Below are 26,582 nucleotides of genomic sequence, written 5' to 3'. Positions count from 1 at the left end.
CATGTGTAGGTCTGAGAGCAGGAGTAAAAAGGGGAATACCATCAGCAAATTGCACTGCTGAAACCTGTAATCCAGTGAATCTAACAATATATGACATAGAAAAATGGGAAAAAGCAAAGTACACAAGATATGGAGTCAGAATTGCAGGAAAGGGGTCAGACCCAGGGGTGATTCTTGATGTAAAAGTACTACAAAAGAGCAGAGAAGGGAAATCACAACACTTAGTATTTCATTCATTTTATCATGAGATAGAATCAGGAGTTAAGTATGAAATTCCAACAGTTGCAAAAAATCTGTTTGTGAATTTGGCTGAGAATATTGCAAAATCTTTGAATGTAACCAATTGTTATGTCTGTGGAGGTACCAATCAAGGAGATCGATGGCCCTGGGAATCAATGGAAGCAAACATCTCTGATCCCAACACCTGGAAAGTAGAGAGAGGTAACAGAAAGCAGCAGTGGGTCCTACAAACCAGTATAATTGGAAGGAGCTGCTGGCAGAGACTGGGTGATGGTAAATTCGTAGGGAATTTGGAATGTGAAGGAGGCTATGAGTGGAATGAAACTAAAAACACATGGGAAAGATGGGGCACTCCTCTGGAAATGCCATTCCAACTAAGAAACTGGACCAATGGAAGTACAATTGTAAATGGGTGGCCAGCCCCAGGTGGATATTATTGGATATGTGGGAAAGTAGCCTATGCTCTCCTACCCAAAAATTGGGTAGGATCATGTGTATTAGGGACAATTAGACCCAGCTTCTTCCTGTTACCTATCTCCAAGGGAGAAAAGTTAGGCATACAGCTATACACTGAGACTGATGAGCTAAGAAGGGCCAAGAGGGATCTCCAAATAGGAAATTGGAAAGACAACGAGTGGCCTCCTGAAAGGATCATTGCCTATTATGACCCTGCAACATGGGCAGAAGATGGATCTTGGGGCTATCGAACCCCAATATATATGCTTAATAGGATAATTAGACTGCAAGCAGTAGTTGAAATAATAGTAAACAAAACTGGAGATGCTTTGAACCTAATAGCAAAGCAGAATACCCAAATGAGAACTGCCATATATCAAAATAGATTAGCATTAGACTATCTACTAGCTCATGAAGGGGGTGTATGTGGGAAATTCAACCTAACCAACTGCTGCCTGGGAATAGATGAAGAAGGAAATGCTGTTAACCAACTGGTAAAAGAGATGAAGAAAATTGCTCACGTCCCGGTACAAACCTGGAATGGAGTAAACTTAGGGAACTGGTGGAATAATCTGGGGGTAAGCAATTGGCTTACTAAATTGGCTTTGGTGGGAGGGGGAGTGCTGATTGTGATACTAATTGTACCTTGTCTCATACCATGTTTTATAAGACTGATCACGATGGTTGTGCAAGGAATGCAAGTGACTCTTGTACCCCACAACCCAGAAGAGAAAACCAAACCCCAACCTATAATGATTGTTCAGGCGATAAAAGAAAGGAGGAAAGATGGAGAATTAAACTCTCTAGAGCAAGTAATTGCCCGATTTGAAGCTAAAACACGAATCAATCTGATCAAAAAGCAAATGGGGGATTGTGATAAATATATAGAATCATATGTCTGATCCGATCAATTCGTGGTAAAAGGTCACAGACATGGAGGAAGGGGGTTTGAATGGAACTGCATTCCTGCTTGCACCACCATCTCAATAAGCATAAAGATAAGAGTAATTAGATGGACAAAGGAGGGAGGCATGTAGAAATAGTCTTTTGCATATTTAAATGGAAATGCATTCCTCCGGCTGCCACCTTTCCTGTATGAGCAAATAGAAGAACCAGGACTTTGAAGTTCATGAAGAAGACACTTAAGCAAGACCCCTTACTTCATCAAAGATTACCAGAGGGACCACCGGATGAAAGGAGACCTGTGTGGAAGAGACATTTCACATTCCTAAGAACTGATAAAGAAAACCCAACCTTTCTTAGAGCTTAGTAAATATGTAATAGAATAGGGTATAAAAGGAGAAAACTGAAGGCAAAGGGTGTGCGTTGGGGTAGAGCAGAATCTCTCCTCGCACCCAGGCCTGTACATTGCTTGATTCCTGCAACTTTATTAAAGCCTTAACTTGCATGAACACCAGTTTGTGCCTGTTATTTATGACAGTAGGGTAACTTTCAACAAGAACTTTTCAAAGATATTCGAAATCATGGAATATTTGCAGTATTTCCCACATAACTGTGCTTAACCCAAAAAAAAAAAAAAAAAAAAAAAAAAGAAAAGGAAAAGGAAAGAAGGTGCTGAACAAACAAGGTAAACAAATACACCCAGCTTACAGTTGTTATCAACTGCAAAATTAAAGGACTGGAAAGCACCACCTTTTTATACAGACAACCAGTCTGTTTCAGAAGTGGTGACTTGTTCATGATGAGCTAGGGAAATTAGACTGTAAAGGACATGACTGTGTTTGGAGAAGGAATCTTAGGAGAACAAGCAGCAGCTCATGTCCTGGATGGGCATCCACTTCACTAGGTGAAAAGCTGGCAAGATTGCCAGGCCCAAAAAGTTCTGGTAAATGAAGTTAAAGCCAGCTTGTGGCCAGTCACAAGTGCTGTTGCCCAGAGTTCACGACTGGGGCCAGCTCTCTTACATCAATGATTTGCATGAGGGAATTGAGCGCATGTCAGTAAGTCTGTGAATGCACCAAATTGTGTGGGTGTGTTAATATTCAGCTTGAGAGTAGGAAGACTATGCAGAGGGATCTGGACTGCTGAGTCTGTGGGCTGAGGTCAGTTGTATGAGGTTTAACAAAATCAAGTGCCAGGTCCTGCACTTAGATCACGACAGCCACATGCAATGCTTCAGGCTTGGGGCAGAGTGTCTGAGAGTTGCTCAATGGCAAAGGACCTGGGCGTGCTGGTTGACAGCCATTTGAACATGAGCCAGCAGTGTGCTCAGATGGCTAAGAAAGGCAACAGCATCCTGGCCTGAATCAGGAATAGAGTGACCAGCAGGCATAGAGAAGTGATCATGCACCTGTACTCAGCACTGGTGAGGCCACACCTCAAATATTGTGCTCATTTTTGGGCCCCTCACTACAAAAAAGACACTGAGTTGCTGGAGCATGTCCAGAGAAGGATCTAAAGATCAAATCTCTTGAGAAGCAGCTGAGAGAACTGAGATTGTTTAGTCTGGAGAAGAGGATTCCAAGAGTAGACCTCAACGGTTTCTACAGTTGATTTTCTGTTGCCGTGATTCTGTAAACAGGAAAGTGGACCAGCCTTTTCAATCCTGGTTTTTCTTCTTGCAGCTCGTTTTTTGGGTTGGTTTTTTTTTTGTTTTGTTTTGTTGTTTTTTTTTTTTTTTTTTTTTTTTAGTGTAAATTTCCAAGAAACAGGTTTTCACTGGCAAGTATGATGAGGTAACTAAACTGCAAAATAGCAAGGCATGTCACAGGGAAGCACCAACTAGTGCTAGCAACTACCTACTTTCATGAGTAGATCCTTCACAAATGCAGATGCTGTCAAATATCACAATTGGCACACATTTTAATTTAAAATAAAGCAATGGAAAAGTCAGTGTCAGTGACAGACACTTGAATAAGATACTATAATGAGACACGTTTTTTAATCTTACATTAATTCTTCATTTTATTGTCTTTTGACAGTTTAATACCCAGAAAGGTGTCTCCTGGGAGCTTCAAAGATTAGAATGTTCAATATGCTCATAGCTATATTAATTATCTTCAGCAATCTGGTCCAATAAATCCTGTGATGCTGCAAGTATCAGCAATTAGATGATGTGAGACAAAATATTCTACCCATTGAATAGACAGAACCTAGATTTCAAGTGTCTAGAGGCCAAAATTCTCTGCTGTAAGGCAATGTTGCCCACTAATTTCAGAACTCTCCCAAATGATTTATGTATTGTTCCCTCACTCTTCAATTACAGCACAGCTGTTTCACAAGTCTAAGGTAGAGGAGTAATGTCCTTTCAACCAGTAACTGCTTTTCATCTTGATTGGATATACTAGATGTGTACATATATAAATGCATATGTGAGGGCAGAGAGAGAAAGAGAGAGAGAAACAAAGAGATGATGAAGATAATGAAGGTTAAAAGGAATCGCTTTCCTGTCATCAGCTACCCTGGTAATAGATATGGAGAATTTGAGGTTAGACTAATCTCTGAGTTAACAGTAATCACATGAATGACAACGGATCCAAGCTACAGCAAAGGAAACCTCAACAAATACTGGGGAAAATACTAGGTTGTGCTGGTTTGAGGCTAATTGGAATATTTTAATAAGAGAAATTAGATCATTGACTGTGAAAAGAAAATAATAGTGATGTCTATATCACTCACTGGTTCTGCTGAGGGATGTAAAATAGTCAAAATATAAACAAAGACTCCCACTTCTTCTTTGGTCTGTGTGCCTGGCTGCATCTTGTCTTAACTTCTCTGCATGAAAGCTATGTAACCTGAGCTAACCATTTCCTTATAACTCCTTGTCAGCTTTTGACATCTCACCTCAGATCTCTGCACAAATTAATCACTGAGCTACACAGAGCTTTATCTGGTTATTTCTGAGATAAGGGGTGGGGTGGAAAGAAGAGGGGTTAGTCAGGAGCCTTCCCGGGCAATCTGGCTGTTATGGAGAGATTTTGAATTTCTGCATTACTTCTAACCTGTATGTAATTGTGAATATCTGTAAATATGGTGTACATATGCTTGTAAATTTGTGCTATGCTGTAAAATAGAGCTTTATCCTTGGCTTCCAGACAGCTGAGTTAGTTTTGTGAATCTTGGGGTGAGGCAAACTCTCAAACCACTACACCAAATCTACCACGACAGCAAATCTGACGAATCTCTACTTATGAACCTCTACAAAATGCAATTTTACAGGCCCTCAATCTGATCTGACTTGGCTATAGAAAGAGTTGAATCAGGAAATTTCTCAAACACAGTTATAAAAAGAATAAAACAGAGACTATTTGTAAAGCAAAAAACTGCAACCATGAAGCTGATACTCACCAAAGAGTTGGACTGGTGTAAATGGTATGGTCTGAGCAAGTCTCATTAAGTTGTTTCTTTCAACAGCTGCAAATGACAGATTTCACTCTTATAAGGAAGCTGGCTAAGTTTCAAAAGCATCTGGCAGCACTTGACTGTAGTGTACAAAGCCAAGGTGGTTCCAGTGTGATTCTGTATCAGATATGACCACCAGTCCACCCAGACAGCAACTTCCCTTTGCAGGCTCACTGCATCTTACAAACACCATTCTTTCCTTGTTCATTCTGCCCTTCCAAGATGACAAGTTCTTTCTGTGGGACAGGCCCCTTGCACCATGGCTCGAATGACTGCTTCTACTAATTCTTTATCCTCCTCCTTCCAAGAGCTGTCACTACTTCCCCTGGCAGCAACATTCACACTGTGCCAGTGAGACGCATTGGCCCCTGCTGCTCTCACTGCCCGTCTCATCAGGCACAGAAACACAGAGATATTTAGCAAAGCCTCACAGGAAAATCCAAGCTTGCCTTGCACAGAGATGTTGCCAAACATTACTAACATTATTATATCTCCCTAATTAGCAGCTTATTTCTCAGGCAAACGCCTTCAAAACTTTCAAGTGCTAACTCAGTATTTATGGATTTGTGCTCACAATGACTCAAGTTATGAAGAAGAGGGAGAGAGGTGTGAAGTAAGCCATAAAGAGGGTAAGACTAGAATAAGAAGGAAACTTGGGTGGTATAGTTCCTATTTTTTCTGTTCAGTGGTTGAAGATAAAACTACTGTCCAAATTTAAAAAAAAAAAAATTATGAAAGACTACTTCAAATCTTAGACATTGTCTGTTCTTTTTAAGATTACTTCTCTGAGCAAAAATTAATTAGAGATTATTTAGCCCAAAAGGAGAGATCAAAGGGGACCCATGGCATGTCACCTCATGAATTAGGATCCCCATTTGAGAAGATCTCTACATTTCGGACTCCAAGGTTTGTTTACATATTCCAAATTCATCAGGCACTGGCTAAAATGCCTGAGTAGTTTTGGAGCACAGACTGAACATCAGGGTCCTCCCTTGATGCCTCCTAATTCGTCACAAAATTAGCACGGAGGAGGATTTCAACAGGGCAGCTGCCAGATCTGTGTCTCTCATATTCTGACAGCAACTCATTCTAGAGTGTTGAGAAGCAATGTGAAGTGGACTTCCACCAGCTGCTGAACTTGGGTGAAAACTCAAATTCTTTTGAGTGTGCAGAGAGGCAGAATCGTATTTGCTAACACAATATGATAGCAAAAACAATGCATGAACTGTGTATGGTGCAGGATTTTAGTAACAACCTTTTGAGCTTAGTTGGCTAAATTACATCCTGATCTTCCTGACAAAGGAAAACTTACACTGAATAAGCTCAAGACGTTTGCCAACAATGGAACCACTCTCATCTGTGCTAAAAAGTGCTATCTAAACTTTAATAGCGTGCCTGGCAAGAGCCAAATTAATCACTGCATTAACGCTATGATGTCAGAGAAATTACTCCTGTACACTGATTACAAACCAGGAGGTGTTATTCCGAGTGAAAACTGTATGGTTCTTTGAATTCGGGAGGCTGATAATGCTTCCGATTTACCCTAGGCTTCACTTCAAAGGAGGCCAGGTCCTGTGGGCAATAGAGACATCTACTGGCAAACTCTGTCCTGTTCTCCTCCAGGAAAAGGAAACGAAATCCAAGCTTTGTGGGAAACTCTGTGCATACTCAGTTGAGGGAAAGACAGGACTGCTGGCAATTAGCATGAAAATGATTTATTTCCTGCCAGATGTCCAGGAGTTCATAGGTATATAAACACAGATTAAGTAGTACAGGACCAATTAATTGAAGAAACCAGTACCAGCAAGCAGATAGGAGGATGTGGGAGGTGTGAGAGCAAGTGACAGCTATAAACGAATGAGTGCCTCTTCTGCTCCGTGGGGATTTCAAACTCTATTCATTGTTTCCACTAATATTTTGAAAGCTATTATCTACATTCTGCTCTAGATTTGTCAGAAGTACCCAGAATAGAGCAATTAGCAGATAGAAAATAATCCCTAATTTCCTTACCAGTGTTAAGCAGAACCTTCTTAGCAGTGAGCAATTGTGCTACTCTTCAAAATTAAAATTACAGAAGATGACAGGGGAAGAACTAATGGTATTAATTTGTTAAATTATTCTGCTATCCTTCTGGTGCCTTCTTTTTTACCTGAGTAGTGATGATGCAGATCTTGAGATGCTTTCAAGCATGTGAAGGTGTCTGAAATAATATTTAAGGGATTGTTATTTTAGTAATTGTAGCAGAGGCAAATGCATTATTTTTTTCATTCCCTCCATCCCAGAGTCTGTTATGAAGCAGATTAATCAGAAAGACTCAGCATTATAAAAAATACAATTACTACTAGTCTTTAGCTACATTATAACACACACTACACTTGCAGACTTTGGTCATCAATGCAGTTATCACCAGATTACTTATTCAGGGAAACGGTGGCAAACTTGCAATATTAACCTCAAGGACAAGTAGCTTCTCTAAGTCAATTACACCTCTGGGATATGAAATGCTCTTTCCTGTCCATCATGCTTTACAATCTCCCAAAGGCACAATTTTTCCAAGTTCATGCTCAGTCATTAAGCATTCCATTTACTCTACACCAAAGTTGTGATAATACTATTCCATCAACCCAGAATATCTAAAGTGCTGTTAAAATGAAAACAGCCAAACAATTTCTGTAGTTACATATTTAACAGGCATAAGCAGATGAAATTTGATCAAAAAATCTTTATTTAATAATACCAAAATTATTGGGCATGTTTCCATTAATTAGTTTATATTAACTTTGTTCTACTGGAAAACAATCCTTCAAAATGCCAGGAAATATATATAATGTGCTAATTTTAATTATGAAAAATGACCTAATCATAATTGAACCTTTGCCAAAATATTTGAATGTTATGCTTTTCTTATTCTATTTTATTTGCTAGTATTCCCTTTTCTAGCAAAGCAGATCTTAAATAAGAAGTGTATAAACAGTTGTTGGGCACAGGGCCAGCATTTCCACTGAGTGCCTTTGATGTTTCAAGCTCCCTTTTGCTGGATTCGAGTAGTCTTATCATATTTCATAGGCTGTAAAACAATGAACATGAAAAGAGGTGCAGGAACCAAGTAATTATTTTTTGAGGATTCTCTAGAGAGCAGGCCCACAACTCACTACACTTGCATCAGTGTGCTTTAGCACTGCAATGTTTAGCATACATCTGAACCCAAAAAGAGCATCTCTTGAAGGGGAGGTAAGCCTAAGAGCAATTAATTTCTGTGTCACAAACAGCCTCAGAAAGATACACGCCCAGCTCCTCAGCCTCTTACAGCTAAGTATTGTGTTAGGAAAACTGGAAGACAGCCTCTCCTATGACGAGAGATTGAGGAAGTTGAAGTTGTTCAGTCTGGAGAGGAAAAAACCTCTGAGGTGACCTTATTGTGACCTTTCAGTACCTTTAGGGGGCCTACAAGAAAGCTGGGGAGAGACTTTTTAAGATGTCAGGTGTCGTGGAGGGCCTGTAGGCCAAAAGGCTTATTTACGCCTTGCCTGGACATGTTTTTCTGCCAGGACCTCTGGTTGTAAACAAGTTGTGTAAGCCCCCACACACCCAGCTCGTGTCTCCCTGGGGTAAACCCCTGTGAACTCCATATTTGGGAAGGTCCAGGCAAGCAGCTTCTGCCTATTATGGTAAGGTTTGGCTGACTGCCAACCTGATTGGTCATTCTAGTGGCCAAAGAGGCCATTAATCTCAGCCCACATTTAATAAATAGGGGTGTACAGGTAAACAACCTGCTCTGACCCACTCTCAGCTGAGACCCCTGCACAGCTCAGGCTCTGACCCTCACTTGCATAGCTCAGCCACTCATGCTCTGACTCATTCACAGCTCACCTGCCTGCATACCTTTCTTGCAGAGCTCTTTTAAGCCTGCACATAATATATATATAAGGACCCTATAGTCTACAGCCAGCTGTGCACATCTGCATGCTACTGCGTTATCAGGACCAGATCCTGTATTGCCTTTACCTATGGAGCTCAGACTCCCAGCAGCTGCGCACACTTTGCATGCCTGCTGCCCTATCATTGCCCGCTAAGAGCTGTTGCCATTGAGATAACCAGGAAGCAGACTCTGGATTGTCTACACACACACACGGCCTGCTAGCCATGAAGAACCAGGACAGACAGCGTGATATTCTCCTCCTGCTCCTGAGATCCTACCAGCTGAGAATTCCTGGACAGAAGCATCCAGAAGAAGCCAGTAGCACCAAAGGCAGAGATCGCATTCTTCACCAAGGAGAACAAGGTTAGAGAAAGCCCATTTCCCCAGAAGCTGGGAAGATTTATCCTTTCCCCTCAAGCTGTGAGGATTCCAGCCTCAGAGTCCACAGGCAGAGACTATGGAGAATTGGACATTAGACACAGGCTGTGACGCAGCCCCAGAGGGTGATTAATAACTAATAAGGATTGTGAGTAAAAGCTTTAATACCTCTGTAAATATCTGTTGCCTCTGCTGTAGAGCAGAATTGGCTCCAGCCCGCTCTGTTGGGCGAATAGCATAGAGACCCCAAACGGCACTGAGCAGCAGGGAAAACTCCTCTCTCTGTTTATAGTTTGAATGTTTGCTAGTTAAATAACAAGTTTCTGTACATATTTTATCCTAGATTGTTTTCATAACCATGTACCAAATATTAGTATTAAGATACAGTGGTTGGGGGTGGAGAGACTTCAGAATATTAAGATTAATAAATATATATTTTTATATAAAATTATCTCGTCCCAATTAATTTCTCCCCTCCGCCAAATAGGCGTAGGTACTGAGAACTCCCCTCCTTAACATCAGCTAATGACAGGACTAGAGGGAATGGAATAAAGCTAGAAATTGGTAGATTCAGATTGGATGTTAGGAAGAAGTTCTTCACCATGAGGATGGTGAGACCCTGGAATGGGTTGCCCAGGAAGGTGGTTGAAGCTCCATCCCTGGAGGTGTTTAAGGTCAGGCTGGATGAGGCTCTAGACAGCCTAATCTAGCATGAAGTGTTCCTGCCCATGGCAAGGGGGTTGAAACTAGATGATCCTTGTGGTCCCTTCCAATCCTGACTGATTCTATAATTCTACGAAAAAGGCAAAAAATGCAAGTGAAGCTAACTGGAACTCTACTGGAACAAAGTAATTATTTGCTATAATCTCAATTTTCTTCATTGAGCATTTCATAATAAATTCAGTCTTTCACTGACTTCATAATTTCAGAGAAACCACACACACAGAGGAATTACAGCAAACTGCAACTTCAAAAATTAAACACAATCTATCCTCAGGAATACACTCTAACTGAGGAGGTCCCTTAGATTGCCAGAGATGAAAGCAGCACCACCACCTTAAAGAGTTTCTTCCTGCTGAGAAGGACAATGTAACTGAGTAGTCTAAAGTGAAAAGAGTTTTTTTCTTTTAAGATCTTGGTAGTTACCATGAAGAAAGCATCTCCTTATAAATAAAAACAACTTTAACTTAAGGTAGAAAATAGTAACTAGCACATGAAAGAGCAGGTGAATATTTTCTAATAACTCACCAACTATAATAAATTAATTTCCTTCTGGATTTTTTACTTCAGGATTGTCAATAAGATTTGAAAAGATTAATTAAAATGAGCGACAAGCAATCAAAAACTTACTGTTGGTTTCCTCTGAAGTTCTCGATCTGTTTAAAAGCAAACATTTGATATTTTACTTGGACATTTCTGTCATCATGTTGTTACATTAAAAAAAAAAAAGTGATCTATGTGAAGGCAAAACTCACAGAGGTTTGATCAGCAATCAGAACAAAATAACTCTCAGCACATCTTTGTTCACTGCAACAATCAGCAAATAATCTTCAGTTACTGAATAATAGCCACATTTTTCTGCATGTTTCTTTCTCTGCTTTATATTGAATTGCTCTTATGATTCTGCACTGTGCTCATTGTTTACACTACAATAACGGTATCAGTTAAAGACCACTTCAATCACAATCATTCATTTTTCAGTGAGTGTTGAGATGTATTCACAGATACTTTTCACCTGCACCTACCACTGACTTTTTAAACTGATGGTCCTTTGGTTTATCAAGGCTACCGAAAGACAACACCATCAGCGCTAAATTGTCTGTTACGGAAGATACTGGATGTGATTCACCTCAAAGACCACAGAGGTCACACTGAAGACAAGAAATTAAATGACAGAATCAGGCCACTCCATGGCCTCTAAGTCCTTCTGGTAAGTATGTAGTTTGCCTACTGCCTACAAATGGCTGAGTAAAAAAAAACCAAGTTTAAAATACCCCCAACCACAGGACGGATAAAAACCATGGTGTATTTTTTCCTTCTTCCATGATGAAATGACATAGGATGGGAAGCTTTCTACTGTCTTTTATTTATTATATTACTGTGTGAGAGTGATACAAAATAAATAGATGATAATAAAGAAAAGGAGAAAGAATACAGGGGCAGCACTGCATGTGGAAAAATACCCTTAATACTACTATAACTATCAATCTGACTGAAAAAAAAACCCAACCAAATAAAAACACAACAAAACAAACAATCCCCCAACAAGCCACCAAAAACAACCATACAAAAAATTACAATGAAATTGAAGTATGTTTGAAATCAGTATACTTTCATTACATAACCAAACCTTAATAACTACTGAAAACCCACTAAGAAAACCAAGCTAAACATTTTGTAAATGTATGGACTAAATACAAAAGAGATTAATCAGAAACTAAAGGAACCTCTATGGAGCTGCTAGCATTTAAATTTTTACAAAAGGAAACATGCAATTTGCACAGCAAAAGCAAATGAAACTTTTCATGCTCACTAGATTGGAATAATAGCTAGTTAGACATGCCATGATGATTTTAGTAACTGAATTAGAAAATTGGATTATTGTTAGAATAAAAAGGGGTGTCTATCCCACCTAATGTTATACACTGTGTTTAAATGTATGTTCTTTATCTCCAGGGATACGTGTTAATTTAAAGAAACTTAAATGGACTGAATTACCTTAATTCTTCATTTCATGTAAATTTCTCATCCTAAGTATATTACAGTATTGAAGTACAGAAAGTACAGAAGTCTCTTTTCTAAAGCATGTTTTGAATATCTTAATATATTAAGAATACGTACAAGGAGTTCCTGTTCAGATTACTTTTCTTGGTGGTTCCAAATACTTTATTATTCAAATCCTGTGAAAAAATGAGATACTTTTACTCAAGTCCTGTGAAAAAAAGAGATACTTCTATCGGTAAAATCTGTCATAGAATCATAGAATCAACCAGGTTGGAAGAGACCTCCAAGATCATAGAATCATAGACTCATAGAATCAACCAGGTTGGAAGAGACCTCCAAGATCATCCAGTCCAAACTATCACCCAGCCCTAGCCAGTCAACTAGACCATGGCACTGAGTGCCTCATCCAGTCTTTTCTTGAAGACCCCCAGGGACGGTGCCTCCACCACCTCCCTGGGCAGCCCATTCCAATGGCAAATCACTCTCTCTGTGAAGAACTTCTTCCTAACATCCAGCCTATACCTACCCTGGCACAACTTGAGACTGTGTCCCCTTGTTCTATTGCTGGTTACCTGGGAGAAGAGGCCAACCCCCACCTGGCTACAATGCCCCTTCAGGTAGTTGTAGACAGTAAGAAGATCACCCCTGAGCCTCCTCTTCTCCAGGCTAAACAGCCCCAGCTCCCTCAGCCTCTCCTCATAGGATTTGTGTTCCAGGCCCTTCACCAGCTTTGTTGCCCTTCTCTGAACATGTTCCAGCACCTCAGCATCTTTCTTGAATTGAGGGGCCCAGAACTGGACACAGTACTCAAGGTGTGGTCTGACCAGTGCTGAGTACAGGGGAAGAATAACCTCCCTTGTCCTACTGGCCACACTGTTCCTGATGCAGGCCAGGATGCCATTGGCTCTCTTGGCCACCTGGGCACACGGCTGGCTCATCTTCAGCCTACTATCTACCAGTACCCCCAGGTCCCTTTCTTCCTGGCTGCTCTCCAGCCACTCAGTCCCCAGCCTATAGCGCTGCTTGGGGTTGTTGTGGCCGAAGTGCAGAACCCTGCACTTGGCCTTGTTAAATCTCATCCCATTGGCCTCTGCCCACCCATCCAGCCTGTCCAGGTCCCTCTGCAGGGCTCTCCTACCTTCCAACAGATCAACACCTGCTCCTAGCTTGGTGTCATCTGCAAACTTACTGATGCTGGACTCAATGCCCTCATCCAGATCATCAATAAAGATATTGAACAGGACTGGGCCCAGCACTGATCCTTGGGGAACACCACTAGTGACTGGCTGCCAACTGGATGTGGCACCATTCAACACCACTCTCTGAGCTCTGCCATCCAGCCAGTTCTTGATCCAGCACAGAGTGAATCTGTCCAAACCATGAGCTGCCAGCTTGGCTAGGAGCTTCTTGTGGCAGACAGTGTCAAAGGCTTTGCTGAAGTCCAAGTAGACTACATCCACAGCCTTCCCCACATTCACCAGGCAGGTAACCTGATCATAAAAGGAGATCAGGTTGGTCATGCAGGACCTGCCCTTCCTAAACCCATGCTGGCTGAGCCTGATCCCTTGGCTATCCTGTAGATGCTTTGTGATGGCACCCAAGATGACCTGTTCCATGCCCTTGCCTGGCACTGAGGTCAGGCTCACAGGTCTGTAGTTTTCTGGCTCCTCCTTACGACCCTTCTTGTGGATGGGAATCACATTGGCCAGCTTCCAGTCTTCAGGGACCTCTCCAGTGAGCCAGGACTGCTGAAAAATGATGGAGAGTGGCTTGGCCAGCTCAGCTGCCAGCTCTCTCAGCACCCTAGGGTGGATCCCATCCAGTCCCATGGACTTGTGAGGATCCAAGTGACTTAGCAGATCCCTTACTGCTTCCTCATGGATTAGAGGGGGACTGTACTGGTCCCTGACTCCATCCACCACTTCAGGAGTCCAGCTGTCCTGGAGACAACCTGTCCCACTAGTGAAGATTGAGGCAAAGAAGGTGTTATGCACCTCTGCCTTTTCCTCATCCTTTGTCACTATGTTCCCATCTCTATCTAGTAAGGACTGGAGGTTGTCCTTGGCCCTTCTCTTGCCATTCATATATTTAAAGAAACACTTTTTATTTTCCTTGGCAGCCGTGGCCAGCCTGAGCTCCAAGTGGGCTTTTGCCTCTCTAATTTTTCCTCTACAAGACCTAGCAACCTCCTTGAACTTCTCCTGGGACACCTCCCCTCTTTTCCAAAGGTGATACACTCTCTTTTTAATCTTTAATTCCTTCAGCAGCTCCCTGCCCATCCAGCCTGGCTGCCTCCCTCGTCGGCTCATCTTCCGGCTCAGTGGCACTGCCATCCAGTCCAAAAGAGCACCCAGCCCTAGCCAACCAACTAGACCATGGCACCAAGTGCCTCATACAGTCTTTTCTTGAACACCCCCAGGGACGATGACTCCACTACCTCCCTGGGCAGCCCATTCCAATGGCAAATCACTCTCTCTGGGAAGAACTTCCTCCTAACATCCAGCCTATACCTACTCTGGCACAACTTGAGACTGTGTCCCCTTGTTTTATTGCTGCTTGCCCCAGAGAAGAGGCTGACCCCAACCTGGCTACAGCCTCCCTTCAGGTAGTTGTAGAGAGCAATGAGGTCACCCCAGAACCTCCTCTTCTCCAGGCTAAACACCCCCAGCTCCCTCAGCCTCTCCTCATAGGGTTTGTGCTCCAGGCCCTTCACCAGCCTTGTTGCCCTTCTCTGGATACATTCCAGCACCTCAACATCTCTCTTGAATCGAGGAACCCAGAACTGGACACAGGACTCAAAGTGTAGCCTGGCCAGTGTTGAGCACAGGGGAAGAATAACCTCCCTTGTCCTACTGGCCACACTGTTCCTGATGCAGGCCAGGATGCCATTGGCTCTCTTGGCCACCTGGGCACACTGCTGGCTCATCTTCATCCTACTATCTACCAGTACCCCCAGGTCCCTTTCTGCCTGACTGCTCTCCAGCCACTCTGTCCCCAGCCTGTAGTGTTGCTTGGGGTTCTTGTGGCCAAAGTGTAGAACTCTGCACTTGGCCTTGTTGAATCTCATCCCATTGGCCTCTGCCCACCCATCCAGCCTGTCCAGGTCCCTCTGCAGGGCTCTCCTACCTTCCAACAGGTCCACACCTACTCCTAGCTTGGTGTCATCTGCAAACTTACTGATGCTGGACTCAATCCCCCCGTCCAGATCATCAATAAAGATATTGAACAGGAATAGGTCCAGAACTGATCCTTGGGGAACACCACTAGTGACTGGCTGCCAACTGGATGTGGCACCATTCAACACCACTCTCTGGGCTCAGCCTTCCAGCCAGTTCTTGACCCAGCATAGGGTGAATCTGTCCAAACCATGAGCTGCCAGCTTGCCTAGGAGCTTCTTGTGGCAGACTGTGTGAAAGGCTTTGCTGAAGTCCAGGTAGACTCCATCCACAGCCTTCCCCACATTCACCAGGCAGGTAACCTGATCATAAAAAGAGATCAGGTTGGTGAGGCAAGACCTGCCCTTCCTAAACCCATGCTGGCTGGGCCTGATCCCTTGGCCATCCTGTAGGTGCTTTGTGATGGCACCCAAGATGACCTGTTCCATGCCCTTGCCTGGCACTGAGGTCAGGCTCACAGGTCTGTAGTTTTCTGGCTCCTCCTTTTGACCCTTCTTGTGGATGGGTATCGCGTTGGCCAGCTTCCAGCCTTTGGGGACCTCTCCAGTGAGCCAGGACTGCTGATAAATGTTGGAGAGTGGCTTGGCCAACTCATCTGCCAGCTCTCTCAGCACCCTAGGGTGGATCTCATCCTGTCTCGTGGACTTGTGAGGATCCAAATGATGCAGCAGGTCCCTTACTTCTTCCTCATGGATTAGAGGGGGACTGTACTGGTCTCTGACTCCATCCACCACTTCAGGAGTCCAGCTGTCCTGGAGACAATCTGTCCCACTACTGAAGATTGAGGCAAAGAAGGTGTTAAGCACCTCTGCCTTTTCCTCATCCTTTGTCACAAAAAAAAAAAAAAAAAAAAAAAAAAAAAAAAAAAAAAAAAACATCTGGACATCTAAAGGTATCACAGACCTGTTATTGCTCAATCTCGGGTGGCTGAACACCACTTGTCCCTCTAAGAAGTTGGACGCCAACCGCTCGGGGGTCGCGTAACTAGTTAGCATGCCAGAGTCTCGTTCGTTATTGGAATTAACCAGACAAATCACTCCACCAACTAAGAACAGCCATGCACCACCACCCATGGAGTATGGACATTGCACAACTCAGAAAGGTATAGTCCTGAAAACACTTAATGATATGCTTATTATTAGCATGAGTTAGATTGACAGGCAAATGCATTACAGCATTGCCATATTTATGCAAAATGAAACTAATTCTCTCACAATACAGTTTTCCATGCAGTCTCTATACATTTGAATAAAATACCAAGGTAGCCATCTATATTTTAATACATCTATCAAGATATGTTAAAGGTCTTCTAATATAGACAGTACTGGAGAACTCTATATTGGAAAATTCAGATTTAGGGATAGTCTTTACAGTGGCTGAAAATAAAATACAATCTAAACTTCTATCACAGAAGAAAGCAACACACTGAGCATCTTTCCAGTGACACTTAGATCACACATTTCCCATGTCTTATAGTTAATGAAACACTCAAACAGTCTTTTAATCTTTCAGTTATATTAGGGAAGATTAGTCCGTTGGCTCCTTCTAATATGTTAGTCAGAAACTGACTCCTATTCAGAAGAATAACACTTCTATAATCCAGATTCCTGCTCCTAGTCTTCAGGAAATATAAACTGGGCTAGGACCATCAAAGTCAATGTTGAGCTACACATCTATATTATGGAGCTGAAAATTAATTCTAATAACTAATAAGGTATGATGTTTATAAGTCTGTGGCTAAGAAATCTAAGCTTTTCAGTTATTACGTCCCTCTTAGTAAAAAATAGCTCTCTGTTTGACAGACTAAGAGCTTTGTAGTTAAATTTCCAAAATCTACTGGACTCTGCTAACCAATTCTGACAAGGGGTTCAAGACCAAGCTATGTGCTCGCTTCTTGATTAATGAAACAAGTGTAATTTCTGACTAGGTTCTTCATACTCAGAACCACTCTGTGATTCAATTGTTTAATATCCCACTTCAGTAATACTAACAGAGTGTTAACAGCTGTTATTAATTTACACACACACATGCATTGGGCCAGCAGACAACAAAGCTCCTCATTTGTCAAAAAAACCTATAGCAGCAAGTCCATGGACATCACTAGAGCAACTTTGGGCTCATCCCAGTCACAGCTGCAGACTAGGACAGGCAATCTGAGGTCTTACCTTTTGAGAATGCCTCAGGTAATCACAGAATGGTATTGTATGTCTACTGATGTCTTGATTTTTCATTTTCTGGTGCATGTAACTGAGACGTTCCAAACCTAGCCAAAAAAGCGAGTGTCAGCTATTTCCACAGCACAAATGAACAGCTCTGCTATTACAAACTAAATGTCTACGCAATTCTACAAAATAAACAACCTATACACCCTACTGGCCCAAAATAATAGGCCATAAAAGCAACAACAGAATTTCACAGCATTAAAATGGCTTCTTTCCATTTTCTGTCAGGAGATTTCAGAGGACCAACATCCCTTCGCAGGCTATGCTGTGCTGAGTCATTGCATTCCATGGTGCTTCTCCCAGCAGCTCACTGGATGAAGCCAGTAAGGTTGCATCCCAGCAAAACTGAAAGATGAACTATGAGAAGTATTTCTGAGAATGAAGGAGCTGGGAAATTAGTAAAACAAGAGCAAGAATGTCATTCCCTTTTCATTCCAACACAGACAACATAGAGATAATTTCTTCACTTTGGAGGATGTGTTTCTGAGAAGCAAGCAATGAATAATGTATGCAGAGGATCTGCCAGCAGATACAGTATTGATACACTACTGTGAGTGTAAATGCCCTGAGAAACTCATGAGAGAGTTTATTTTTTCCAACTAGCCAGCACGGCACTTTAGAAGACACCTCAGAAAAGGAGATGAGGATATCACCCTCCTTGTTTCTCACTTATTCCTGAGGATTAGTACTCTACTATATGCCAAGTGACACAGGCAGCATTCATGGAAAGCTGTAACTGAGTTGCCATCTAACCTGTGTCCCTTTTGACTCGGCAACAACACAACAAATAACCAAGTCATGTTGGCTGCAACCTTAGTCTAACTCTACAAAAATTCTACCATGATATGAAAGTGGTGATGAATTTGTGAATTTTTATTCACTGCTTATTTTTTAAAAGTTGTTCTGATATTCACTATCTGCAAAATATCACATACTTAGCTGACTGAAATTAGACACAGTGAGCCAGTTCTTGCTGTGTTTCTCTTGCTCATCCCAGACATTGATCTCTGCAGGCTCTGAGCTCACCTGGGTGTTCTGCGGACAATCATCCACTCTAATCACCTGGCAAGACATAGACAAAACAATACATGATTTACAGGATGACTAGCACCTCTGCAGTTTCTCTGTCAGCCTGTGACATGGCCTTTCAGAACTCCACTGAAATGCCAATAACTGAACTTATCCTCAATGGAAAAACAGATTTTCTTATTCTTGTTACAAATCATACAAGGTACATTGTTTTTGTCTAGTAAATACTACTGATGAAAGATGTAGCACTATAGCTTTTTAAAAGCTATAGTCTGAAGACAAAGTTTGAAGTCCCTCAGAACCCCTTCAGAAGTACTAGATCCTAAAGTTAAAGTCTAAGATCTGTTGCTGACCTGAGTATCCTAAGTAAGCAAATGAGTCTTCTGCTTTCATCTTATTAAAAAAAGATAACTCTTTCCAGATGACAAAGAACCCAGGAATCTCTTTATAATACTATAAATACAGACATATATACACACACATATAATTAGAAAACTTGCCCCATATATATTGCACAATCAATATACTGTTTTCAATGTGTTAAATGTTTGATGGATTCAGAGAAAAGACTGAGACTCTTGTATGCAAAAGACAACATTATGAGGCCTGTCTTGCTTGTTTACAGTTGCACACTCCCTGCCTATGGCTCAGTAATACTTCAGCCTATCCTAGATCATATGGGATGAGATTTAACAAGGCCAAGTGCAGGGTTCTACACTTTGGCCACAAAAACCCCAAGCAGCGCTACAGGCTGGAGACAGAGTGGCTGGAGAGCAGCCAGGCCGAAAGGAGTTGGGGGTACTGGTAGATAGTAGGCTGAACATGAGCCTGCAGTGTGCCCAGGTGGCCAGGAGAGCCAATGGCATCCTAGCCTGTATCAGGAACAGTGTGGCCAGTAGGACAAGGGAGGTTATTCTTCCCCTGTACTCAGCACTGGTCAGGCCACACCTTGAGTCCTGTGTCCCGTTCTGGGCTCCTCGATTCAAGAGAGATGTTGAGGTGCTGGAACGTGTCCAGAGGAGTGTGATGAAGCTGGTGAGAGGCCTGGAACACAAGCTCTGTGAGGAGAGGCTGAGGGAGCTGGGGTTGTTTAGCCTGCAGAAGAGGAGGTTCAGAGGTGACCTCATTGCTCTCTACAACCACCTGAAGGGAAGCTGTAGCCAGGTGAGGGTCAGTCTTTTCTGTCAGGCAACCAGCAACAGAACAAGGGGACACAGTTGCAAGTTGTGCTGGGGGAGGTATAGGCTGGATGTTGGGAGTAGGTTCTTCCGGGAGAGAGTGATTTGCCATTGGAATGGGCTGCCCAGGGAGGTGGTGGAGGCACCGTCCCTGGACTTGCTCAAGGAAAGACTGGAAGAGGCACTTAGTGCCATGGTTTAATTGATGGGACAGGGCTGAGTTGGTCTGGATGATCTTGGAGGTCTCTTCCAACCTGGTTGATTCTATGATTCTGTGATATGAAGCCTCTCTAAGGCCTCCTGTCAGCAAAAGCACAAAGACCTATTATTTTCCTTGTAAAATCAGTAAGACCTCTGGTATACAATCCAGCAAAGCCCACAGACTTCAGCACACAAAAAAAAAACCTAAAATCCCAGATATTCAAACAAAAGGAAAATTAAACCATAGTCAGACACACAAAAAAAGATGCCTCAATTTATGCACAATGTTTTAAATGTATACAATTTCAGCTAAGCCACGCTGCAGAAGTGCTCTTAATGAATGGGAAGGACAGCTAAGGGATATGTGGTTCTCTTGCATCTTCACATACCGGCACCTGAAGAGGTTTTTGATTCTTCTTTTCTCTCCCAGACTTTATGTCTTGGTTTTGTTGTTTTACTTTTGCTGTCTCAGCATGGTGGACCTCACTGGATCTTAAGGACGCTGTGGGAAAAGAGTCAAAAAGACTGTTAAGCTATAGAGCTTTTGTTTACTAAGAGAAGGTCTGATTGACTGAGACTGTCAGGAACTTGATAAAGACTGGTGGCACCTAAAGCAAACACTCACTAACTCCAGCACAAAAGCATGCATCATCACAAGACACAAACCAACAAATCAGAAACATCATCTCCTACTATGGAATTTGCTATATTTTAGCTGTTTTTAATCAAACTTGGTGGTGGACAAGGTAGGGTTTGATACTGAGTATAAGAATGTGCACCTCTTCTTTCTCCATCCATCTATATGACCTATGATACTACTAATGTATCTCATAGGGATTGTGTAATTTATTTTGTCTCCTATGTGCTCATACCCAGAACAGGAGACTTCCCAGAGCGACCACAGTCCCTCTGTCACTCTAGCTCTGTAGCCTCAGCAATATAGATCCCATGAATCACAGCAGCTGACAGACAGGTGTGGTGCAATCTGGATACCAAGCACATTTAAGACATTCCCTACAGCAGCTAGACTCAGCACAAAGAAAGCAAACAAGTAACTCTCTGCTTTCTGCTACCACATTCAACTGAAGCTAATGCCTCCTGTGTGTAAAGGAAACATTTAGGGCTCCCCATTAAAAGATATTGTACAGATGCAGTGCTTTGTAATTACCACCTGTGGACTTGCAGGTTTTTCCTCTTTTCTCTTTCTTAGGGGATTGTAAGGTGTTGCTTCTGCAGAAATTCCAATCCCTCCAGAGCGGACTGATCCAGGAGGTGCTGCGTTTCAGCTTGTTCTGAGAGATGAAGCTGCTGTGACACGACCTGTCAGAGCTGCAGGAGAAGGACTTTGATTCTCTTATCTGGACATGCCTGCTTCGGCTACCCGTGCCACTGCAGTCACTCTTAGAAGTGGCATGTATGCTTAGAGCATTCTTTTTCGTTTCTATGCTGAAAACTCCTTTTTCATCACCTTCAGAGAATCCCCAGTTCACATAACCACCTTCACATTCTTTTCTGTCATTGCAAGAGGGTTTTGCACTCTCTTCGATATCCATTGATGGCTGGAAACCAAGAGGACGATCAGTCTCTTTGTCATTGGTATTTTCTGATGGCAAATGAATAACAAAGTCTCCTGACCTCCACTGATAGTTTCCTGGGTTTTTGTCAAGTAGGCTGACACTCTGCAAGTTTTGCTGCACCACAATGCTACTTTGAAGTTCATCTCTGAATGCCTCATCCCTGTACATAGAAGGAGTGTTCAAAAACGAGAAATTTAAGGTAACATCCTCAGAAAAAGACCCTCTCTGATGGTCAGGGGGCACTAGCAAAAATTGTCCATATCTATGGGTTGACTTAGTTTCAGAGGATACTCCTGAAGTAAGTGTGTCACTTTCTATTTCTGTCTTTTGAGAGCTGTCTTCTACCATCTTGATATTCTCAGTCTTTGAAATGTGATTTTTGCACTCTGACGGCCACTGGCTTCTCACCAAGCTCCGAAGGAGAGAGGGTGGCATGCTGTAGTAGTGGTATTTCTTGTCGTACAAACACTCCAGGCTGCTCAAGGTCTTGGAGTAGAGCACATTGCTCCAGCTATGTGGTAACTTCCTACAGGTTTGATGTTTCGTGTCAGTCAATAAAGCTTCTTTCACCTGCAAGGTGTCAACAGCTGAAAGCACTTTCAGGATGTCCACTGTCAAGGCAGACAGGTCTTGCAAATGTCCTAGCTGGCTGTCTATGGAGAGTAAAGACTCCTTGATATAAAATACCTTCTCATGCACTTCTTTAAGATGCAGAAACATCTCCTCTACTCTAGGTGGAAAAAGAAAATACAATTACAATACCAAAACAAAGACCTTTACTTCTGTTTGCCAGAGGATAAAGGGAGCCATCAACACATTTCAAAAAGTCAATGTTTCAAGCAGTTTTGTGTTTGGGGTTTTGTTGGTTTTTTGGTGTTTTGTTTTTTTTTTTCCTGTTTGTTTTAATGGTGACTTTCATTATTCAGACTTACAACATGTTATTCAGATTACAGAGCAGAGCGGAAGGATAAGCTACTTGCTGCACTCTTCTCGATGCACCCCAGGATGCCATCAGCCTTCTTGGCCACAAAGGCACAGAGAATCAGTGAATTCATAGAACGGTTTAGGTTGGAAGGGACCTCAAAGATCATCCAGTTCCAACCAGCCATCATAAGCAGAGACAGCTCCCACTGGAACACATTGCTTAAAGCCTCATCCAACCTAGCCTTGAACACTTCCAGGGAGGGAGCATCCACAACCTCCCTGGGCAACTGTTCCAGTGTCTCACCACCCTCACTGTAAAGAACTTCTTCCTAACACCTAGTTTAAATCTCCCTTCTGCTAGTGTAAATCCATTACTTCTCATCCTGTCATTACAGGACCTTTCAAACAGTTCCTCCCCAGCCTTCCTGTAGACCTCCTTCAGATACTGGAAGGCTACTACAAGGTATCCTCGAACCCTTCTCTTCTCTCAACTCTTGTAGCCTGTCCTCATAGCAGAGGTGCTCCAACTCTCTGATCATCTTCTTGGCTCTCCTCTGGATTCACTCTAACAGTTCGATGTCCTTGTGTTGGGGGCTCCAGAACTGCACACAGTACTCTAAGTGGGGTCTCATGAGAGCAGAGCAAAGGGGGAGAATCACCTCCCTTGCCCTGCTGGCCATGCTTCTCTTGATGCAGCCCAGTACACGGTTGCTGTCTGGGCTGTACATGCACACTGCCAGATCACGTTGAGCTTTTCGTCAACTCTGACCTTGAGATCCTTTTCCTCAGGATTGCTCCCCGGCCATTAGCCACCCATTCTATATCTGTGCCTGGGATTGTGCCAACCCAGGTGCAGGATCTTACACTTGGCCTTGTTGAACGTCATGATTTTGGCCAGGGCCCACCTCTCCAGCCTGTCCAGGTCCCTCTGGATGGCATCCCTTTCCTCAAGCATTGATGGCTCATGGGCATCCTGCTGTCCACCAGGACTCCCAGGCTTTTTTCCACAGAGCTGCTTTCCAAGCAAGTCAGGTCCTAACCTCTGCTAATAAAGTCATCATGTATTTTATGCGTCATTATGACATACATGACATCATGCAGGTTGGCCAGTCATCATGCATTCTGCATTCTTCTGCAAGCACCAGAAGAGCAAGATTCACACAAAATCCACTCTTGTGCTTTTAAATACTAGAAACTGCTAAGAAAAGTCTCTTCCCAAGGACTTATTTGGCCTTTGAGAACAGATTCTCTATGCCACCAGTTATTTTCAGGTAAAATTTGACTGCACAAAAAGTAAAGTATTTTCTATGCTCTTCAAATCTCCTGTGAACAGTGCAGGCTTCTTGGACTGGTATGATCTACTTCTAACCAAGTCATTATCTTCACATTTCCTGGAGATACTCTCTCTGGTGCTCTGTCATTAAGACAATGATAAACTAGCTGCAGGCAATATGCAAAAGCTGCTCCTTTCCTTTGTCACCAAGTCACTAAAGGCCTTGATACCTATCTGATAGCTGAATAAAAAATTAAAGAGCAGTGTTCAAAAGTATTTTATGCACAGAAATTAATTTCTCATTTTAATGTTGTGTAATGCTTCACCAAAGTGTTTCACCTTTGCACACTGAAAAAAATTCCTTTCCAGATCTATATTTAGCCACTAAACGAAATCTTCCTGCAGCAATCAATTCTGCTGCTTTTGAAAAAAAGCCACTCTTTTAATTTCCTTTACAGAGGACATTAATTTTGTTTGTGTGTTTTGTTTTAGTATGCAGAAAACAAGTTTATGAACAGGCAAGATTAAGAAGCAAAATAGATTTATTAGATTAGTTCATTAAGACTTTTTATAGCACTTTCTTTAATTGTTCCCATTAAACTTATTGCCAGCTTTGCCAGCAGTTTCAAAAGGAAGTCAAATTAAGCCAATGTGGAGAGTTTTGGTGTGTACTGACACTTTGCAAACCAAGCCACCACACAGCAGATAATGCTACAATGGCTATATGGTTATTTCTGTAAACAGAGATTACACTCAATCACAAGCAATACTCTCCATAGTGTTCCTACATTGTCACACCTTTAAGTAAAAATAGGTGTTGTACACTGTAATCTGGCTTGGTTTTCTGTGGTGCTAACTGGCCAGGAAAAGTGCAACAGCAACATCCATCTGCTGCACACAATGAGAAACAGTTCTGGCAGTAAGGCTCCCTAGTCAGGCGTGCCAGCAGTTCAAACAGATGCATCACATTTTCAAATTGGCAAGGCCTATGCATGCTACTGCAGCTCATATTCACAATGGCCATAACCTGTTCCAAAAGCATTAGCTTATCAATGTCTTTTCATATGACAAATATATACAAAGAGAACAAATCTGCAGTAAAACACACCTTTCTGTTGTCACACGGATCCTTTCACTGTCACTGGAACTCAGGCTTTCAGTCTTCTCATGAAAATATTTTTCCACACACTGTTCCTCAAAGTCATGGAGTTTCTTTAACTCTTCATCACTCAGGTACAACTCTGAACAAAGAAGGTAGAAGTTGGTATGAAACATGCTAATAAATGCAACTGTTTTAAGGATTCGGGGTGAGGGGGAGGGGGAACTAAATAAAACCAAACTGTCAGGACTGTTTCTCCTGCTTCCTTAACAAGAATGAATCATACCTATCTCCATGAATTTGGACTTATGTACAAAGATTCAAGAAGCCAAACTGATCTAAACACGGGTTTTATCTTTCCTTAGCAGGGAACAAAACCACACTGATAAAAAACTTGGAGTTATGTATAATGATTCAAGAAGCCAAACAGATCTAAACATGGGTTTTATCTTTCCTTAGACAGGGAGCAAAACCACATTGATAAAAATTCCACTGCACACCCTTTTAAAGCCTCAGAAGTACATATACAAATGACTGATCACAAAGATGTATTTCCTCCCAAACCATTTAATGTATTCTGTTACACATGTGTGATTCACAAGCCTTGGGTACAAATATGTGTGACTTATAAAGATTTCTCTTCTAATTTATTCAGGCATTCACCTGCTAGTCACCTGCAACAATTACAGTCCTTTCAGCTACAAACCTTTTTTTCACCTAATTGCTTCATGTATTCATATGTATAAAACATTAAGCAAGATTACTCAGTGACAATATATTCAAAAGTTCAAAACTACACTACTTGGGCTGCTAAAATATTAAACTTCTAGCACACCTAGACTTCTGAGAGAAAAGATAAATTATAAGCCCATAGGAAGAAATGCATACGGTGGAAAGCTGCTTCTCTGATTCAAACTTCACATCTTTTAAGCTCTATTTTTGTTTCCTTTTTCAAGTATCAAAGTCCTTACTGTACTTCCTAGTGGAGTATCTGTGCCAAGCAACATTGCAGTTTACTACAAGAGTGCAATACTCAGCCACAACCCACAGCTCAGCAGGGAATCACAGAATTAAACCGCTTGGAAAAGACCTTTGAGATCCCGTCTATCATCTATCCCTTCTAATTAATAAATCCATGGCACTAAGTGCCTCATCCAGCCTCCTTTTAAATGCCTCCCTAGGCAGCCCATTCCAATGGGTAGTCACTCTCTCCATGAAGAGCTTCTTCCTAACGTCCAGCCTAAATCTGCCCTGGAGCAGTTTGAGACTCTGTCTTGTTATTCTGTCACTGAGTGACCACCCCCTACTTGGCTACAACCTCCTTTCAGGTAGTTGTAGACAGAGATAAGGTCTCCCCTGAGCCTCCTCTTCTCCAGGCTAAACAATCCCAGCTTCCTCAGCCTTTCCTCATAGGACTTGTGCTGCAGCCCCCTCACCAGCCTTGCTGCCTCTCTCTGCCTCGCTGCTCTCCAGCCACTGTTCCCAGCCTGTAACGCTGCGTGAAGTTGTTGTGGCCAAAATACAGAACCCTGCATTTGGGCTTGCTAAGACTTATGGCATTGGACTGTGTCATAGAATCATAGAATCAACCAGGTTGGAAGAGACCTCCAAGATCATCCAGTCCAACCTAGCACCCAGCCCTATCCAGTCAACTAGACCATGGCACCAAGTGCCTCATCCAATCTTTTCTTGAACACCCCCAGGGACGGTGCCTCCACCACCTCCCCGGGCAGCCCATTCCAATGGGAAATCACTCTCTCTGTGAAGAACTTCTTCCTAATATCCAGCCTATACCTACCCTGGCACAACTTGAGACTGTGTCCC

The 26,582-nt window shown here is 42.4% G+C and overlaps 1 protein-coding gene across 1 annotated transcript in view; it reads right to left on the bottom strand.

The window, feature by feature from the left end:
* The window catches only part of TRPM6 (transient receptor potential cation channel subfamily M member 6), a 117,418-nt gene that overhangs the window by 30,117 nt on the left and 60,719 nt on the right, over window positions 1–26,582 (bottom strand). Inside the window, exons 24-32 of the mRNA XM_064176336.1 lie at window positions 24,768–24,900; window positions 21,054–22,192; window positions 20,275–20,387; window positions 18,413–18,539; window positions 17,421–17,518; window positions 12,197–12,255; window positions 10,706–10,731; window positions 7,208–7,258; window positions 5,005–5,070 (exon numbers count right to left, since the gene is read on the bottom strand). Coding sequence (XP_064032406.1) covers window positions 5,005–5,070; window positions 7,208–7,258; window positions 10,706–10,731; window positions 12,197–12,255; window positions 17,421–17,518; window positions 18,413–18,539; window positions 20,275–20,387; window positions 21,054–22,192; window positions 24,768–24,900 — 1,812 coding nt within the window. The remainder of the gene's footprint in view (window positions 1–5,004; window positions 5,071–7,207; window positions 7,259–10,705; window positions 10,732–12,196; window positions 12,256–17,420; window positions 17,519–18,412; window positions 18,540–20,274; window positions 20,388–21,053; window positions 22,193–24,767; window positions 24,901–26,582) is intronic.

Source organism: Pogoniulus pusillus, chromosome Z, assembly GCF_015220805.1.
Source record: "Pogoniulus pusillus isolate bPogPus1 chromosome Z, bPogPus1.pri, whole genome shotgun sequence".
NCBI classification, from domain to species: Eukaryota; Metazoa; Chordata; class Aves; order Piciformes; family Lybiidae; genus Pogoniulus; species Pogoniulus pusillus.
Note: the sequence above shows the minus strand (reverse complement) of the source record. Positions and strands in the feature narration are given on the sequence as shown.